This window comes from Protopterus annectens, chromosome 8.part0, assembly GCF_019279795.1.
Source record: "Protopterus annectens isolate FY-2018-M chromosome 8.part0, PAN1.0, whole genome shotgun sequence".
Taxonomy (NCBI): domain Eukaryota; kingdom Metazoa; phylum Chordata; order Ceratodontiformes; family Protopteridae; genus Protopterus; species Protopterus annectens.
In genome coordinates, this window is record NC_056741.1 from 819,046,279 (window position 1) to 819,066,966 (window position 20,688).

Below are 20,688 nucleotides of genomic sequence, written 5' to 3' on the forward strand. Positions count from 1 at the left end.
GTTTTTAGTGGCTTTTGATAGGTTTAGGTTACTTAACATTGTGTGTTATATTTTCTTTTTCTTTCAAATATTGACTTATTTTATGTAAAATGAGTATTTTTTTTGGATTGTCCAATCAGCTTGTTCATTTTGGCATATTAATTAGTCTGTACTGTTTTACCAGATCTGTTTATTTTTTATTTTATTTTTGAAAATGTAAATAATTGTTATCTGTGGTAAAATGTATGGGTTGTTTTGCTTATTTTAAATATTTGTTGGGGCGATAATTGTTTTTACTTTGTTTTGATGTGTATAATGTGTCTGTGCATGGATGTACTGAACAGGGGAGTGTGCTTACTACTGTTTTTTTTTTTGTAGTCATGCTTGTTCTTTACAAATGAAAGACTTATATTAAACCTTTCCTGCAAATGCACATCTTTTATCTACATTGCTTAAGCAGGGAAGGTAGTTTAGTGTAGACTAACATTAAAAAAAACGGAAAGCAAACAGTTCATATAGTGTCTAGTAATTGTAAAGGTCCAAGGAAGTAAATAAGTTGTACGAATGTGGTGGTATAACTAGTAAAACTCATGTTTTGGTTACTTCAGCATTAATTTATCTGGTTATTAGTTTTTTCCTTGTAGTTTTATTTTTTGTCTTTGAACTGCTTGACTTGATTAGTTTTAGATGTAGAACTTGTTCACAAGCTATTATGTCAGCCTCAATCTTCTACAGACAAGAGAAATCACATACTTTTTTCCCGTATTTGATTTTTTTATATATGCATATGATTGCAGCTGACGTAGTAGCTTGTAGACAAACTGTACATCTAATGGTATTCAGTGCAGACGCAATGTTTTTGATACGGTGAGAGGAAATACCAGCTGCTTGATGATACCTTATCAGATGGACTTTTTCCTGTTGGTTTACTGTGGATTTACAACAGGAACGTTGGTTGGATTGACCAATCAGTGTGCAGGTTTTTTGTCTTTTATGATCTTCCATTGTATAATATTGATTCAACATTAGTAAAGAAAATATTTACAAGTTATGTTCAGGAACAGCAATTGCTTCAGACCTTAAAAAAGCCTTCCAGTAAACAGAACATACTAGACACTGTTTGTGTTCCTAAGGAAATGACTGTTACTTCATGTCAGGTTTTACCACTATTGATGTGCACTGATCATAGGAGTATAAAAGTTTACAATGCTACTAGATAATTCTGCATAACTGAAATCTAAACCAATGCAATGAAGATTAACAACAGATTATACATAATCAAAACAGTCACTATGTAAAACTAATTAGAATGATGAGTTCAGTGGAAAAACTGCAGAAGGAATGTGGCAAGTTTAGAAAGACAAACTGAATGCAAAAAAAAAATAATAAAACAAAAATGCTTAACATGAGCATTAAGGCACAAAACGGCAGGAGGATATATTTACATAAGAATAAAGATGCTTGATTAAGGTGAGAGACAAACAATATAAGAAATTGAAAAGAGGTCAAACTGCAACTTTGAAAACTGAAATAAACAAACTGAGCAGACAAATTATACAGTGTGTGAAACAAGATCAAGAAAATTTTGAAGAAAATATATATAAAGATACTGAGCATAATAGAAAACCATTCTATAGATATATAAGATGTGGTAGGAGTAAATACATATAAATCTATAAACTGCGTGTAGGTTTTAAAATTTATTCTCAAACACAACAGATTTATATATATATATATATATATATATATTTAAAAAAATCTTATGCAAAGCAGTTTGGCTCCACAAAGTGGGTGATAAATTGTTCAAGTAACATCTGGGTAACTTTATACAATGAAATCAAATTCAATTACATTGAAAATGAACTACACAAACTTGAGCCAAACAAAGCACGGGGAGGAGTTGAAGGGCTGCGGTGGTGCAGCGGTTAGCATTGTCGCCTCACAGCAAGAGGTTCTCCCATTTGATTCTTGGCTGGAGCGCCTTCTGTGTGGAGTCTGCATGTCCTCCCCGTGGTCGAGTGACGTTTAAAGACATGCAGGTAAGTGCGTGAGTGAATGGGTGTGCCTTCTTTGAAGGTTGGGCGTCGTGCTGGCAACTCGGCACCGTAAAAATCCACTGCCAATCATTAGCGGACCGGAGTTCCGCTGTGGCGACCCCTAACTGTGAAAAGCGAAAGACGTTACTTTTTACAGCACTTCAGCATAAACTGACAGTATCATTATATCTGTTACTCACTAGGTCATTTAAGTATGGGGAGATTTCACAAGCTTGGAGGCATGTGGTTGTTAAACATTTCTTTAAGGGGAAGGGGAATAGGACAAGCCCAGAGTCATACATACCCGTATATAATATTTGGGAGACCTAGACTGAAAGGTGAATATTTAAAACAGCAAACCTTGATTGAAGCTGTTGATTCATTTAAGTACCTGGCTATATTGGCAGATCCACCTTTGAGTTTTTCTAATCATTTCAACATACTGGTTAATGATAGTTAAAGAACTATATGGTCTATAAAAAGATGCATAAAGTCCATGAAATCAGAAGTTATGAAATAATTTTTGTAAATTACATTAGAGCCAAATAGAGTATGGAATAACACTATGGGAATCTTATAAGAAAACAAGCATAAGTAAACTGGAAAGAGCACAGTGTAAATATACCACAGGCATTCATGAATATGAAAATTTAAGTTATTATGAAAGACTAAAATATCTACTTCTACAATGCCTCATATAGATATTTAAGAAGGGACCTTATTCAGGTACACAGGGTATTAGAGACAACTTCCTCTGGGAATGTTTGGGGTTAGTAGAGAATCATCAGTCAACCTAAGAAGATGATTAGAATGGTTAAAATTGTATAAGATGCAATCTACACTGATCAATTACATTACAGCGACCAAGAAACATTGGCAAACCACTTTGCAGTTATGCCATGATAAAGGACAAATTATTACTCCAGGGATAAAAATTCAAAGTGCGATATTCCAGGGTGACTTTTTGTCATCTCTGCTCTTTTGTCTTGGCCTGAACCCATTAAGCTGTCTAATTAACATGGCTACAGTTTGGCTCCCAGAAAACAATAAAGTGTAAAGACGTCTCATCTTCTTTTGTGGATGATTTAAAACTGTATAGTTCATCAGATGAGGAACTGAAAGCACAACTGCGAGTGGTCAAAACTTTTTCAGATGATGTAAGAATGTCATCTGGTCTTGATAAATGTGCAAAAGCAACCTTTAAAGCAGGAAAGCCGCAGCACCAAGAAAACATCAGCCTGGGACAGGAATGTGATAGAAGAGAACTTGAGCAAGAGGGAGTATATAAATATTTTGGAATTGATTAAGTATCAACAATAAAACATGAACAAATCTGAGCAAAACTTAGTAAGGAATATTTTAGAAGACTAAAATTAATACTGAGAACAGCTCTGACATCTGAGAACAAAGTCTAAGCTATAAACCAATTTGCTCTTCCTGTCCTAACTTACAGTTTTGGAGTGATTCATTGGCCTAAAAAGATGTTAGATTGGTTGATCAGGAAAACAAGAAGGATGCTTCATGCTTTTCAAATAATTTATAAAATCAGTTATACCAAGACTATATTCCCCTTTCTAAAGGAGGTATGGGCCTTCTCGAAATTGATTACATGTATAGATCTGCAATCATGGGATTGTATACATATCTGCTGACCTAAAAAAGACCCAAACATAGTGAAAGTTTTAAAACATGTGGAGAATAAGTCTAAGATGACTATGTTGCTTAGTTTAGCAGAAGTATATCAGTGTCAAGGAGGAATGGAGGTCAAAACAGACGTAGATAAAGATCAGGCAGCAACTGAATGTGCCAAAAAACAAAATAAATAACATAAGGTTAAGGATCAGATGAGAAGGCAAGATATGTGGAAGACACATACATATAGTTGCAAGTATAGGAAACTCTTGGAAGAGATTCATGTCAATCATGACTGAATGCAGGAATGGTTAAGGAGAGGTAAATTTAAAGCAAAAAACAAAGGGTTAATATTGGCGGCCCAAGATAGTGTACTACGTACACGTTGGTTTACAAAGTCCATTGCACATGTGGGAGAAACAGACAAATTGTAGTTTTTGTAAAACAGAACTGGAAACAGTCACACATCTTGTTGCTGATTGTGATATACTAATGGCAGAAGGACTGTATACTGAAAGGCATAACAATGTGGCAAGACTGTTGCACTGGGGATTGTGCAAACATTATAATACTGAAGTATCTGAAAAAACATTGGAGATATGAGCCACAAAGTATTATAGAAAATTATGAAGTTTATATCACATGGGATCACCCATTACCAAGAGTTCAAATCATAGATTCGAGAAAACCAGATACGATAGTCCATGAAAAGATCACTGTAATTGCTACACCCAGTGGCTGCAGTGTCTTATTTAGACAGAGAGACACAAAATCTTAAAATACCAGGACTTGCAGGCAGAGACAAGGGCACTGTGGAAGAAGGATACCTCGATAGTTCCAATAGTAGTAGAAGCAACATGTCTTATAAAAAAAGAATTTACAATCATACTTTGATATATTACTGATACATGTACCGCCATATGAATTACATGAATTACTGAAGGAGTCATTACTGGGCACATTGTGGGTGCTGCAAAGAGCACTTCAGGCTAACATCAAAGATTAAAACAATACTAATTTCATGAACTTTAATCATACTTTGACTTAGGAATGGGGTCCATTCCCATTATGGTATTAGAAAGCCAAAAGAATTGGAGAAATTTAGAAAGATTACACAGCGATGAGCGGTGTACTAATTGATTCTCTGAGACAATAGCTGATGGTTGGAATAGACTATCAAATTACATTAAGCAATCCCTAGTTCAGACATTTGAAAGAACAACCTGGACACTTATTATGGCAATAACTGTTTAGGTGTATTGGCAGGCTGGAAGTGGCATTATTGCCCATGCCTGAAATATTTGTATGTATGTACAGTTTATGGGACATTTAATTGATGAGTTTGGGTTAGACGAGGTCCAGACATGGTTGGAACTATTAGGCAAAGGATACTACTAATGGGCATGCAAGAGCAAATTAGAATTCTTGGCATGGAAAATTTTCTGGGTTAGTTTATCCCAAGCTATTCTTCTAGTGCATATCCTTTGTATTAATGATTAAAGTTGAAGCATGCTTGAGTATGAAGCTATATCCAGCAAACAGATGGAATTGTTAACAACAGTATCCATTCTTACTTACTAAGACTCTGACAGATGTATTGCTGGTTCAGCGGATGCCTGCAGCTATGACTTTGGAGGTGTCCTCCTGCAGTTTCACAGGTCAGAGCAGAAGCCAATAGCATATCGTTCCAAGAGACATTCAGAGGAAGAAACTTATAAGATTCAATCATAAAGGTGTATCTGATGTGTGTCTGTGAGGGGCTTTGAGAAATTTGAGAAGCATGTGTGTGAGCTGGAAACTTTCAAGATGGTGGCAAACCATAAGCATGGAAGAGAAGAGTCCCTGCAAGTACGGCAAGTGCATCGCTCAAAAAACCTCAAAGTGATTAAAAAAAAAATCAAAAGCCAGGCCAGGCTTATTGAACTTTCCGAAACCGGTCTGTTTTTGCCATGATTTACCCATTTAATAAAGGATTAATATGTTTTGCACACTACTATGTCATGGCAGACCATAAGCCACAAATTTCATTAATTGATAAGAAAAAGATTGGATAATGTTCCACTGCAATGTTAATCACGTCTGATGAAATATATGATGTTTAAGCCAACAGTAGAATATGCAGTGGGTGAATAATTTCTTGCTGTGGCAGATGCTGTGTCTCAAGGGTTATGTGTTGGAATAGTGTGAAAAACATTTAGCCTCATTTTCAGTTTGTGTTCCATAGCAGTAGTTAATGGTGGTATCCGAGCAGCTTTAAGAAAGATGGACTACATCTGAGAGACATCATAAGTTAATGATGAGTTATCCATCCTTGTTAAATTTCTTTGAGCTGGACGACCAGAACATCTGAGTAAAGTACCCACTGTAGAGAGATTCTTTATCCACTGAATAGTGAACTGCCAGAACAATATGAGGAAGTTACAACAGGAACAAGGTGTACCAGGTCCATTAGAGGATATGTTCTTGAGAGGATAGATAAGGGCCACAAAAACATTATCAAGTGCATAGACACCTGATATATTGAATGAGGATTTCATGCCAGATGAAGGGACCATTCATTTCTACTCCATCTCCTGAAGAGAACTGCTCTGGAATTGCAGGTATAGTAAATTAATTGCCTTGTTGCCTCAGACTGCTATTTGAGGTTTGTTGAAATGCTAAGTGCTGATATTGCCCTGACATTCAAAAAAAAAAAGCTTTGCTCCCTCTGGAATCCAAGAAGTAGCCGTGAGTGACTTGAGTCATCTGTATTCTTGTGCAAAATTTCAAGAGCTAGCAATTCGTATCAACTTAACCATATTATGTCTACTCACTCTTTCTTTAAAGTGATGTTTATAATGAAAGGGCAGTACAAAGTGTGAAGAGAATATCTGAACAAAATGGTCCTTCTCTTGCATTTGTGTGTCACAGTTAAATGCCTTTTAACACTGCTGGTGCTAGTCTAGTAGAACTCCTAATCAGGAGAAAATTTAAAACATTCTTTACTGTTCTAGAAAAAGAGATTGCAGCCCTAATGGCCAATTAAAAAATGTAATGAATGAAAAAAATACAATTAAGAAGAAAACATGCCTGTTATACTAATTGATGTGGTGTGAAACTTTTACTAAGAGTACCTCCCCAGCACTTTGTCCTTTGCCAAGATGAATCAAGAAAAGTCATGGCTAACACCTGCAGAGGTCATAGATGAAAGCAGCACACCAAGATTTGCCAGTGTGGAAATGGAGACGGGAGCAGTGCTTCACTGTAATCAACAGGCTTGTCATTTACTTAGAAGAAGGTATGACATCTCCTTTAGATGATAAGCCAAGTAGCCCAAAGCCAAACAGTATACTCCATGAAAGAAGTATTCCAAATGTTTCAATAGGCTCCCATTCTGAAATGAAATGTGTTCCTAGATTCGGCACAGCTAGTAACCCATTTGTTTCCCTAATTTTACGAATCTTTATTTTTTTCTATATTTTTGTGTCTGTTTTTTGCCATGTAAAATTAATGCCAAATGGAAAGTTAATTGTATGAATAAGTAAATATTACATTTGTAGTATATACTTTATGTTGTATTAAATGGAAAAACATATGAATATGTTTTTAAATGGGATGATAATCATCTCTAGGTATGAACATAAAGTGGTAGGAAGGGCTGTTTGGCAAAAACAGGATGTCTGCCTGCAGTGCACGTTAATGGCACTCATGGTGTGCATGCAACTTATAACTACACTATGTGCCCTTATATACCTAATGCTGTTAAACAATTATGCTAAACGTCTATGAAAAATATTTCCTATTTTGACACCTCCCTCCTTCAATAGTTAAAACGCCTGTGGTATTTCATTATGTAATTTTTCAATCCTGTTTGTTTTTATGGGCAAATGAAGACCTACAGTACCTTTACAAACCTTCATCACTTCAGATATATATTCAGTCAGCAGTGAAGCAAAATCCCAGGTCTCGGCATAATTTGCTTAAGCATTTATTGAATTCTCATGATGCCAGCCACATTAGTTTCCTCAATACAGTGGACAAGTAGTACATCTAGGAATATTTTTCATGTGTGCAGATTTACAGAACCACAGCTTATTTAGTGTAGTAAATGTTACTTTTATGTGTTTTTAGGAGGCATCTACACCCTGGTAGTCAAAACAAATCCACCGTCTTATGCTGCAGCTCCAACCAGGCATGTCAAAAGAAGTCATTTACTACCCTCCTACTCATGTGCCCTTGTGTTTTGCACACACACACACACCAAACATTTAGACTGCAGCTCGAGGAAAGTATACATTGTTGCATCCAGCAGCCAGAACTGAGCGAATAAACAAGCTTTGATAAAGTGTCCTAAAATATGATATATATCCTTCAGCAAAATTTTTAGACTGTTGGGAAGTATATGGCATGAAAAATAGCAAGCCAAGTGAAACTGCACTACTATTTATGATACATGCATGGAACATGACAAAGTAGGCATGTGCTCACTATGACACCACACACGCTGTCATGTTGAAAAAGATACTGGGTTGCCTGTGGGAGAAAGCATGCCTCTGTTACATCATTTATAACCTGATATAAATGAGAACAACGTCCATCTTCAGCTTTAAGCAGAGAACATGTGACATGTTCTTATTCCAAGGAAAAGTACATCTTTACTTGTTTTGTAAATCCATTTTACAACCTTTTGCAAGTTGTATCTCATAGCTGTCATCAAGTACACAGTTTGTAAGGTTGTTACTGGTAAAAATCACAACTATTTCAAAGTTCGTGAAGTTTACATTGGCTTAATCTGATTCATGGTAACAGGTCTTCAGCAATGGCTTTTAAGTGTTTTTTTTTTGCAAGAATGATTTTCACAGACAATGTAAATCCTTCTGCTTCAGTCAACATAATCTCTTCCTACTAGTCCAGAATTAGGGTTTTATGTAATAAATCTGTAAGAAATGACTCAAACTGTTTTGTTATTTCTTAGTAACAATTAAAAATGATTAAAGACACATTCTGGAGTCCTTTTTTGCACTGAGTTGTAGATGTGCAAGGACAGCATGTTAGTTTAGTTAAGTGGTAAAGTGCACAAAAGATTTGAAAGATTTTCGTGCAAGATATTACAAGTAGTAAATGCTTTGAAGTTTACAGTGTAATACAGGACCAAAACTATGAGCATGACTGATGATGTGATGTTTAAGCCTTGGGTTTGTGGTGTCTGCATTTTAATGCTTCAGATGAAATTTGTGAAATCTGTGTATTTTTTATCAAGATAAAAATACTGTATGGTGGTTATTTATGATCATAAACTGCAAATCAACAACATTTCAGTTCAGAACAGGTAATAGTAATTTAATTTGATTGCTAGCATTTCTGACGCAGCTTGTAAAGGTAGTACAACAGACTTTTTGTCAGTTATTCTCCAAGTTATGTAAAAATCTATCTCACATATTTGCTAGCATTTTTGACATGGCTTATGATTGCTATTGCTTATGAAAGCAATATATTTTTTACTCAAGATAAAAATGCTGTATGTTGCTCTCTACATTTACTTTAAATGCTGTATGCTACTTCTGTATGATCATGAACTGCAAAGAAAGGGTTCAGCTCGGTTAAGATAAAATCTGTTTTAGATATTTCTAGTGCTTCTAACACAGCTTAGTGCAACTTGTTTTGTTTTTTTTTTTTTTGATCAAGAGCAAAATGCTGTACATTGTGGCGACTTCTTCTTTATTTATTGATTTAGCAGGTAGGTGAATTGGATCACTAGGGCACATTCAAATGCATGGCCTAGTTATGAAAAGTAAACTGATGGCAGTAAAATACAATGAAACTAGGGGCAAGGCAATGATTAATACACTAAAAAGGTATAACAATAAGGGCAGTGTAATTATATAAAAAAAAGTAAAAGCAAAGGCTTAATGCATCTGTTTGCATAGTAAAGGCTTAATACTGTTCAAAGTTTGATAAGCTGGCTGAGGAAAGTCAACCGAGGAAGGGACAGAGATGAGAAATGCTTTTCAAATGCACTTGTTATCTCTGGTACATCAGAAATTAGTTCTCCATTCACTGAGAGTGAACTAGGATGCAGTGGGAGATTTCCCTGAGACAATGTTAATTTCCTTATAGACACCTCTGGGATTTCTGAGTAGTATTTCCTGCCATTTAATAAGAAATGTTTTGCTTTGTCAGAAGTTTGTACTCCTTTCTTACAGATTAAAAGTGCTCAGAGTCAGCAGAAAGCCCACTGTTTTTAAGTACTAGTCAGCCTTACAAGCAGTGAACACTTTCTTCATCTCTTGAGATAAACATGATTTAAGATCCCCCCCACTCTCTCTTCTGGTTTTGCAGGAGGACAGTATATACTCTGTAATGGCAGGAGACTGTTTAAGAAGTATTGTAGGCAGTTTTGCTGACTGCTTACTTGAGTAAAGGACAGCAGTCTGAGCTAACCTTACAGTCCAGAGGAAATGTTCCTTGCATGTGCTTCAAGGTCTGATAAGTGGTGGTCTTATCAGTAATCAATACATTTTAGCAGAAAGCTGGACCATAGTAAGCAGCAGTCACTGAATTACAGGCTACACTTATGATGAGCAGTGAATTTTGTGTGCCATTTAGTGCAAAATCAATTTAATAAGTTATGTTTACCTGACTGAAGATTTAATAAAGTAGATCCATTAACCAGTTAGAAGAAACCTTGCACTGTGACAGGCTATGCTTACCTGAAAAAAGATTTGGTCAGGTAGGTCCCTTAATCAACATGAAGAGGATGGAAAATGGAAGAAAGACATATTTAGGTTTACAAAGATGGCTGACCTTATCTCCATCAAAATGATGTGAGGGAGAAGGAAGGTATAATACCCCAATCTGTAGTTTGACAGCATTGCCTAAGAGGCAGTTACAGATAATCCAATTAAGATCTTGGTCTGAGGTTTTGGAAGACGATGCTATAAGAGAGCTATAGTTACTGGCAAGAAAAAGTACTCCTTTGCCAGCATGGGGTCCTGGTCTCTGACTTTGATATAGGGTATAATTAGGCACTATATATATATATATATATATATATATATATATATATATATATATATGTGTGTGTGTGTGTAAAAAAGGAGTTACATCCTGTGAATTATGTCAGGTTTTAGAAATTCCAGTGATGTCAGGGTTGCTTAGACTGAGCCAGACTTTGAAGTCTGCATATAGCTGTTGAAGCTCTGGAGTCCTTCATTTGTGTCTTAATTATGCAGTAGGAGACAGATAAGATTCAGCAAATGATAAGACTTGGAACTAATGTCCAAGAGATACATAGAAAATATATAAGAATGCAAGGATGAGACACAGAGGCCAGTAGTAAGAAGACAGTAGCAGTAAAACCACATGGCAGTAAATTATATCACCAATGGTACCCTATAAAGGTGATTAGTGGGTTGGGGTGGGGGATGAGCAGGCTCAGAAACCCTTTGTTATAAATGTGGTAGAGAGTGAACGAAGAATAAGCTGCAATCGAGACAAGCAATAGTTAGAAGCTTGCAAACCTAACACCAACCAGGAAAGGATGGATAGTCAGAAGAAACAGGTAGTGTAGAGAAAGGGCCTATCTTCTACGTGCTAGAAGAGGTATTAGAATGGGAAAACAGGACAGGAGGCAGTCTTCAGCCTCAGTGTAAACATGGTTAGTGAAAAGGAACCATAAGTTGTCCCACAGTTAGCACAGGAGATTAAGAACTACTGCTTCCAGTCATCTAGGTTTTCATTCCTCCTTTTCCATTTGCCTACTGTGTGACTCTGAACAAGTCACTTAATCAGGCAGTGCTCTGGGGCAATTGGGAAACAGGACTAGGCTTTGAAATGGTCTCCTACACGGCATGCCTAATAACTACCTGTGAACCTATAAGTAAGCTTATACTAGAAAAAATATCTTAAAATACAGTATAAAAGGACTTTATAAACCACCCAATGACATCAGTGCTCCATTCAGAAATAGGTAACAAAATACATTAATGACAGGCATAAAAGAAGCAACAATAGACATTAGCATTCAGTGTGTGTAACACACAACTCTGTGGGAAAACACAAGAGATGCTAGTACAGCCCAGTTACAAAAATACTTCTCTGTGGAAGAAAAAGGTTCCATGGTCTTTTTTTTCTTTGAAACATGTAAACCCATATTCATTTTTTTTGTTAGTGCTTCTGCTGTGCTTGAGAAAACAGATTTATATCAGGAGCAAAATGTTGTATGTTGCTCTCCCATTTCAATTTTTGACCACACATATTTAACTACTAATGCCCTGGCATTATTCCAGCACAAGCCAGCATTTATCATTGAGAAACATTTGTTTGATTAACCTTGTCCTTTTGGTTTGTTCCAGCTGCTTATATCTTTAATGTCAAAATGAAAATAGAAATCTGATCATATGAGTGAGACTGAGTTTTTAGATGTTACCTTGAGATTTCTAGAGAACCTTAATATGTAATCTGCACAGAAATGTCTACAGGCATAACTGAACAACAGAACATGAACTAATGGGTTATTTTACTAAGTATTCTAACAGTGTACATATTTTACTGTGTTTAACTCCTAAATAACACTAATGAACGTGATTATCCTTGTGGAGTCTTTTCCAAGGTTCCACTTATAAAATGACCTCAGGCTTGGTGGGACTCAGCCAGCTGACAGAACTTGATTAGCCACTCAGGAATTAGAGGAACCTGGTGAGAATCCGTCAGCTCGGCCATTGTATGAGGAGCAGGCAGTTTGATCTGCTGCAGTATCAAATCCTACTGAGGATAAGAAAAATGACACGCAGTGGAGAGGGATACATTTTCAGCTTCTGCAAAGCTGCATACGCAGTGGTTCTGTGGATGCATATATTGCTACGGAGGGTTTGTGTGGAAGTATGCACAAGAAAGGAAGCACTACAGGTTCTTCATGATAGCAGTCAAATATGTTATCTGCCAGGAGCCAGAAAACCCCCTGACAACTACCCAAACGACAGGCTGTCATTGTAAGTCCTTGCCTTGTCAGGAAAGTGGAACAAATGGTCCTAAATAGCTATGAGAGGGCTGATAGATGGCAGGCAGTGGTGGGCTATATTAAAAATAAAATAGATGCATACATGCAGCGAATCCTAAATGGAAAAAATAACTGAGAAATGACAATAAAATGGAACTAAAAGCCATGGATCCCTGTCACATTTTTTCACCATCTCCAGTCATTCTATTTAAAATACAGATTCATTGTTAAAAAGTGAGTAGGAATGTGCCGTGCCCGAGTTCCATTTTTTTGACTCACAGTGTAGCTGCATCTGTTGTTCCTCTCTTTTCTCCTGTCCTTACAAAGAAACATTTCCAAAAAGCCCCTTTTGTAGTTTACCCAATTCACTTTACTTGTACTTATCACTGCAGCCTCAGCTTATTTACAAAAAGAAGGGAATGAAACAATATGCATCCTCTTTCCTTGTAACACTGTTTCAAAGACTAGTAAGTCTGTGAGTCATCCAGTTACTATAGCAATAACCCACGCCTGGGTGTGGGTAATGCTGGATTTACCCACAGTTGGTGTGGTTTGGTCACAAGGGCGAAGCCCGAGTGGCCAAACAAAGACAACCGTAGGTAAATCCAGCATTACCCACAACCCAGGCATGGGTTATTGTTATTATACAATGACATTACTTAAGAAAAAAAGTAATTACTTTTCTTAAATAATGGCATTGTATAATGCCTCCTTGCTGCCCTTCCGCAGCTGTCTGGTACTCTGCGGCAGTTCTGATGTAGTGCGCATGCGTATGCTTATGCAGTACATCAGAGCTGTGGGCGGAAGCAATGGAGAAAGCAAGATCTCCGTTGCTTTTTATGAACTGTCTCGCTATGTTAAAGGAGTTTAACATAGCAGGACAGCTTTAAAAAAGCAATGGAGAATCTCCGTTGCTTTTTTTAAAGCTGTCTCGCTATGTTAAATCCATTTAACATAGCGAGACAGTTTTGAAAAAAGCAACGGAGAAAGCAAGATCTCCATTGCTTTTTACAAAGTGTCTCACTATGTTAAAGGAGTTTAACATAGTGAGACAGCTTTAAAAATAGCAACGGAGAATTTCCGTTGTTTTTTTTAAAGCTGTCTTGCTATGTTAAACCCATTTAACATAGCGAGACAGTTTGTAAAAAGCAATGGAGATCTTGCTTTCTCGATTGCTTTTTTCAAAGCTGTCTCGCTATGTTAAATGGGTTTAACATAGCGAGACAGCTTTAAAAAAAGCAACGGAGATTCTCTGTTGCTTTTTTTAAAGCTGTCTCGCTATGTTAAATGGGTTTAACATAGCGAGACAATGTGTAAAAAAGACCGGACATTTTTCCATTAGTATAAGTCTGATTTACAACGTGCATGCTGACCAATCAGCGTGCACATTTTGAAATATTAATGAGGGGGGTCGTTGTATTATTGTTGCTAAATACTCACAAGCTCTTTGATCAGTGCATCTGAATTTACAGAGTACTGAGGTTCAGTCTCACTAGTAAATATTCAAAGAGGATAACATACTGGTTTATATTACCTATTTATCTTCCTTCTAGTTTGGAATAAACAGTGAGATGAACATTAAAAATAAAAGCAGGCATTACTTACCATAGAATGTTAGGTATCCAAAGACAGCAGTTGAAAGATACATGATAAACATTGCTAAAACTGATACGTTGGCCACATTTTGCATTCGTTTCTTTGTTGGACTGTTGAAATAAAGACAAAAATATTACTTACACAAGTAAAGTGAAATGAAGGTCAATTTTCATATAGTTATCATTGTGGATCAACATGTTCAAAGAAGGACTACACATGTTGCTTTAGGCAGAATGGCATTATGGAACACCGGCAGAAGATGAGTAAAGTACAGTTGTGTACACTTACCATAAATGTAGATGTTCGAGTGTATTCACTGTTGCAGTCATTACATTTGGGTAATTCTGCTGGCAGGTTGCCCTCAGTCGGCCTGAATTCAAAAGTCTTGGGTCCTGTGTTGGTTGCTGTCGCCCCTTCCCTGATGTCAGGTCGTCAGGGGTATAAAAGGTGCAGCTGACGCCATTTTCTTCAGTTTTTCTTGCCCCAGATGTCAGGTGCCCTCTAAAGGGTAGCCAAAATTTATATAGATATATATGTATAAATAAAACATATATGCACCAATATAAACTTTACCTTCATCTACAAGCAAATACACCACATAGGTTGCATAGATCAGAGAAGGAAAGCTAAGTTCCAGCAGAAATAAGGGAGGTGGTGGGTGGGTAACCTGGACTGCAACAGTGAATACACTCAAACATCTACATTTATGGTAAGTGTACACAACTGTACTATGTTCTTCGTGTGCACTGTTGCAGTCATTACATTTGGGTAGAGTCCCAAATCTATGGTTGGGAGGCTGGAGCTAAACAGCATTAGGAGTGGCTATGAGGTCCTGCAGAACAGCAGTGACAAAGCCTGCTCTGGATTTAGAGTAAAGAGGCAGATGATAATGCTTTGTAAAGGTGTGCACTGAACTCCAAGTAGCAGCCTCTAAAATGTCTTTAGTTTGTACTCCCCTGAGAAAGGCTGCTGAAGTGGCTGCAGCTCTGGTTGAATGTGGCCTAATACCCTTAGGCACTGGCTTGTCATGCTGTGAATAGCAGAAATGAATGCAGTGGCCTATCCACTTTGAAATAGTCTGCTTGGAGATGGCCTTTCCTTGTGATCCTGCGGCATATGCCACTAGTAATTGCTCTGTCTTCCTGAAAACTTTAGTTTTGTCCAAATAGAATCCAAGCTGTCGGTGTACGTCCAAAGAATGCAGAATTCTCTCCCCCTTGTTCTGTGGATTTTGATAAAAAGTTGACAAATAGTTTGGTTAAGGGCCACACTGGACACCACCTTAGGCATAAATGTTGGGTTTGTCCTCAGAGAGACCCTGTCTGGATAAAAAAATGATAAAAGGTTCCATAGCCACGAGTGCCTGTAGCTCTGACACTCGTCTTGCAGAAGTTATTGCTAGGAGCAGAGCTATCTTCCAAGATAAAAACTTTATATCAGCAGTAGCAGCTGGCTCAAATGGAGGTAAGGTGAGTTTTTCCAAGACATAATTGAGGTCCCATGCAGGTATTGGCGATCTCCTTGGAGGCCTTACATTTTTGGCTCCTCTGAGGTACTGCATTAATAAAGGATGAGAAAAAGGTGGTGGCTCTGTATTGTAATGAGCCGAAATGGCAGAGGCATGAATTTTAATTGATGAAAAAGATAGGCCTTTGTCCAGCATCTTAGTTAAGTATTGCAAAATCTGAGGAATATTTGGTATAGCTGTATCAGTTCCTTGTGCCTGGTTCCAAGCACAAAATCTCTTCCATTTTCCAGCATAAGATTTCCTAGTACTAGGCCTTCTGGCTTCCAAAATGATATCCATCACAGCTTTACTGAGCGGCGCATTTTGTATGGTTACATTATCCGCCATGCTGCCAGGTTTAGAGTCCTGAGTTGGCTGGGCAGAATCTGATTGTTTTGTTGGGACAGTAGATGAGGTATTCTAGGTAAGGTCCAGGCTGGGCATTGAGACAAGCTCCTTAAGATCGGATACCAGTACTGGCGTGGCCAGTCTGGGGCAATCAGTATCATCTTTGGTTTCTACTGTCTGACCTTTAGGAGTACCTAGGGGAGGAGAGGCAGTGGAGCAAAGGCATATACTGATAGGTTTTTCCAGTTGAAAGATAAGGTGTCCACTTTCCATGCTTGTCTGTGATAAGTCCTTGTGCAGAATCTTTTTAGTTGGTAGTTGTGAGGGGAGGCAAATAGATCTATGTCCGGGCATCCCCATTTCCTTGTTATCATGCTGAAGACTTGTGGATCCAGTTGCCACTCGTGGGGATCCATGAGGTTTCTGCTTAGTTCGTCTGCCAGAGTATTTTCCTTTCCTGGCAGGAATTGTGCCTGCAGATGAATTTGGTAAGTCAATGCTGTGTCCCACAAAGCCATGGCTAGTCTGCAAAGGGGGTAAGAATGTGTGCCCCTTGCTTGTTTATATACCACATGACTGTGGTGTTATCTGTCTTTATCAGTAGTTGTCCCGGATGAAGTAGGTCCTTGAAGGCTGTCAGGGCATTTTGAACGGCTAGCATCTCTTTTTGATTGATGTGTAGATGCATTTGATTTGTGGACCAGGAGCCCTGAATGCATCTTCCTGCCATGTGGGCCCCCCCAGGCATAATCTGATGCATCCATTGTTAGGTTCTGCCTGGCTGGGGTTAAGGTGAATGGCTGTCCCTTGTTTTGGTGACAAGCCTTCGCCCACCATCAAAACTCCTGTTGCAGGCAGGGAATGAGAGTAATCATTGTTTCCAGGCTGTGGCACTGTTGCGTCCAGACACTTTTTAGGTACCACTGAAGTTTCCTCATATGCAGTCTTGCATATGGAATTAGTAGGATGCAGGATGCCATGAAGCCCAAAGCCTGCAGAATTTTTCTTGCAGATAACTGGGCCTTTGTTGCCATCATTTTGAAGTAAGTAGTCAGTTGCCTTTGTTTGTCTGGCATGAGATAAGCCATCTGGGCAGTTGTATTTAAGCTTGCACCCAGGAATATTATCTCTTAAGACGGCACTAGTTTGGATTTCTTTTCATTGACTGTGTACCCTAGACATGCTAGAAGTTTTTTCACAAACACCAGATGCTGTAGAAGAATGTCCTTGTTCTCTGCATGAATTAGACACTCGTCCAAGTAAGAATATATTTGTATTCCTCTTTGTCTGCAAAATGCAATTACTGGTGTCAGGCACTTTGTAAAGACCCTGGGCGCAGTAGATAAGCCAAAGGGCAGTGCAGAGAATTGGTAATGCATTGAGCCAGCCTTGAATCAGAGGTATCTTCTGCATATTTGTCTGATAGGGACATGCAGGTATGCCTCTTTTAGGTCTAAAGTTACAAGCCAAATGTTCTTGCCCAGCATGGGCAGAAGCTGCTACAAGTCAACATCTTGAATTTTGGTATATCCAGGAATGTGTTCAGAATAGACAGGTCTAGTACTGGCCTCCAGGCCTTGTCCTTTCTGGGCACCAAGAACAGTCTTGAGTAATATCCTTGTCCCTGCTCTTGCTCTGGTACTTGTTGATTGGCCCACATGTCCATGAGGGATGAGACTTGTTTTTGTGCCTCTGCCCATTGATTTTTTGGCAGATCAGGCCAGCCATTTGCCTTTGGCAGGGAATAGAAATGGAACTTGTAGCCTTGTGACACAATATTTAGAACCCACTTGTCCTGGGTTATGATGTGCCAATTTTGAGAAAAAAAGTGCTAATTTTCCCCCTAAGGGTGCTGCCAGGAGATAAGTGCTTGGTTCAGGCAAGGGGAAGTCATTGGGACTGTTTCCTGTATGGTTGAGATTTATCTTCTCCAAGTTTGGAGGTAGAGGCACCCCACTGCTTTGACCTGTATGAACCTTGTGCCTGGGATCTGCCTCTAGGGTGTCTGGGTCTGCCCCTTTGAGGTCTGTCTGACACAGGAAAGGACCAATTCTTTGTTGGCCAGTGTCTACTAAACCTAGGTGGTTGTACTTGTAAAAAATCTTTGACAGTTTGCATATATTTAGCTTTGTCCTCCATTTTCTTTAACACCTCTTCTGCCTTAACACCAAATAACGTATCATGCTGTAAAGGTGCGTCTAATAATTTAACCTTGACATGATCAGGCAGATTTTGTTCCTTTAACCAAGCGTGCCTGCTAATTACAGAACCCGTAACTGCGGCCCTGCAGGAGGCCTCCAAAGAATCAAAACCACATTGCAAAGTATGCTTTCCAACTTGTTCAGCTGCATGCAATAAATCCTGCATTTCCTTGTTTTCTGCACATTCAGAGTTTAACAACATTTTCTGTTTAAGCAATGCCATGGCATGTTGCTGATATTTGAGCATATGAAACTGACAGTTTAAGGCCCTTATAGCCAAGGTAGGAGATGTGTATACCTTTTTTCCCCATCTGTCCAGTGTCCTTGAATCCCTGTCAGAGGGGGTAGGGTTTTTTGCAGTGGAACCCTTAACTCCCTTGGGACCCTGTGAAATAGTTTCTGGGTCTGCAGCAGGGTTTTTAAAAAAGGAATTTATGAGAGTCAGGAACCCTGTAATATCTGTCAGGCTTAACAGGAGCTGGAGGTAAGGGGGTAAGACTAGACTCCGAAAAAACATCATCTACAATGTCCAACACAGGTGGAATGGCTAGTGGCCTGTGTTGAAGTAGTAAAAGGAAATCCCTGAGCCTCTTTTTTGATTCTGAAAAATCCTGGCTCTCCCAGTGGAAATGCTCCCTCATGGTATGCAAGGTTTCCCCAAAAGAATAGTCCTTAGGAGGAGAAGCTGAAGGAATAGATTCTTCAGCATCAGAATCCTCATGGGGGGAAGAGAATATTCCTGATCAGAAGAGGAATCAGAAGAAATAGAAACCTGATCTGAAGATTCATAGTCTGTCTCTTGCCTAGGCCTCTTATCAGGAGGGGGATGGGAACCCCTGATCAAGGTAATCAAGTCTTCGGCCATTTTGAGCATCTGTTTTTTGGGCATGGGGGGCCTGTCCATGTGGCTCTTGAGATTGTTTCTTTGTCTTTGAAGGTGCTTTAGTCTTTGCCTTTAAAGCTGAAGTCGGTTTAATGTATAGATGTTTAGGTCTGAATACACCCTCAGAAGCCAGTGCCTGCTCAGCGGTTCCAGACCCATCTGAGGGAATAGTGTCCGAGGCTCCAATACCTTGAGTTTCCAGCAGCATAGCTGACTCCACGTGGAAGTTGATAGCGGCTTGTGACTCTAAAGTAGCGGGTGTCAGGGGCTGCGAAAGCGTCTCACTGATAACCGGCGAACGGCTTAGGAGAAGCTTCGTCGTCGGTTTTGGACCTTGGTTGCCTATCTTTTTCTTTGCGTTTTTTGTGAACTCTGATAGTGAGATGGCTGTCCGATGACATTTTGTAATTAAATCTGCGGCCAAAATAGTTTAATGCAAAATCATACCAAAGCTTAATAGTGCGTTGGTTAAATCTAGCACAAAACTGACAACTTGAAACGTTGTGGTCAGGGCCTAGGCAAGGAATGCAGTAATAATGAAAGTCCTTATGAGGTATTTGCTTTCCACAAGAAATACAATTATTAACTTTTTCTGACATCGGTCTGGAGCAAGAAAAAAGTTTCCCCAACGGGGTACTTAGCTTTAATGAAGACTTTGGATCTAAAACTCGAACGCAAAAATCTCAGGAGTCGGCCGACCGGCACTTGCGAACTGCTTCTGCTTCGTGCGGCAAGAAAGACTGAAGAAAATGGCATTGGCTGCATCTTTTATACCCTGATGACCTGACGTCAGGGAAGGGGCGACAGCAACTGACGCAGGACCCAAGACTTTGGAATTCAGGCCGACTGAGGGGAACGTGCCAGCAAGATTACTCAAATGTAATGACTGCAAGAGTGAAACACGAAGAACATCATTAACATTGTGAAGCTGCAGCTGAATTCATGCTCAAGCCAAGCATTAATCACTGTGGTACAAAAGTAGTTAAAGCACGACAGTGACGTTTCTACCAAAACAAGACTAATACACAACATAAGCACTCCATGCATTTCTATCACTTCACTAATGCATCATCTATGGTTACTAGCAAAGTGAAAACATAACACAAGTAGTGGCTAAAGGACTAAGAATCCATTGTTTGTGCTAGCTGGGATTTGATTTCTGCTTAGGCTGCAAAGCTTTAATGTTGGACCATACTATTTTGCATTATCAGTGACTGGCTCTGGTTAAACCAATACATACTATCTTGCATATAACCTAATGTTAACTTACTGGTACTTGTTTACATTTGCTTTGAATTTAATACTGAACTTATAGTTTTTGCGCCACTTAGGAATTTAGATCACATGACAGAATTATGCAGTGAATCAGTGTTATGGTTACTACTAATCACCATGCACACACCTTATAATTTACACATTTACTGTTGGATGGATGGGGCAGTGTCTCTGAGACTCTCTCGTTAGGAATGAGTTGGTGGCAGGGATTTAGTTTTACCCACTTTTTCTGAAGCAGCAGCAGCATAGCTCTC

At 38.7% G+C, this 20,688-nt stretch overlaps 1 protein-coding gene across 2 annotated transcripts in view; it reads right to left on the reverse strand.

Moving 5' to 3' along the window:
• Positions 1-20,688, reverse strand: part of SLC38A5 (solute carrier family 38 member 5) — a 776,684-nt gene that overhangs the window by 153,328 nt on the left and 602,668 nt on the right. For both annotated transcript variants that reach the window (XM_044080289.1, XM_044080288.1), the window contains one exon: positions 14,230-14,330. In XM_044080289.1, coding sequence (XP_043936224.1) covers positions 14,230-14,330 — 101 coding nt within the window. The remainder of the gene's footprint in view (positions 1-14,229; positions 14,331-20,688) is intronic.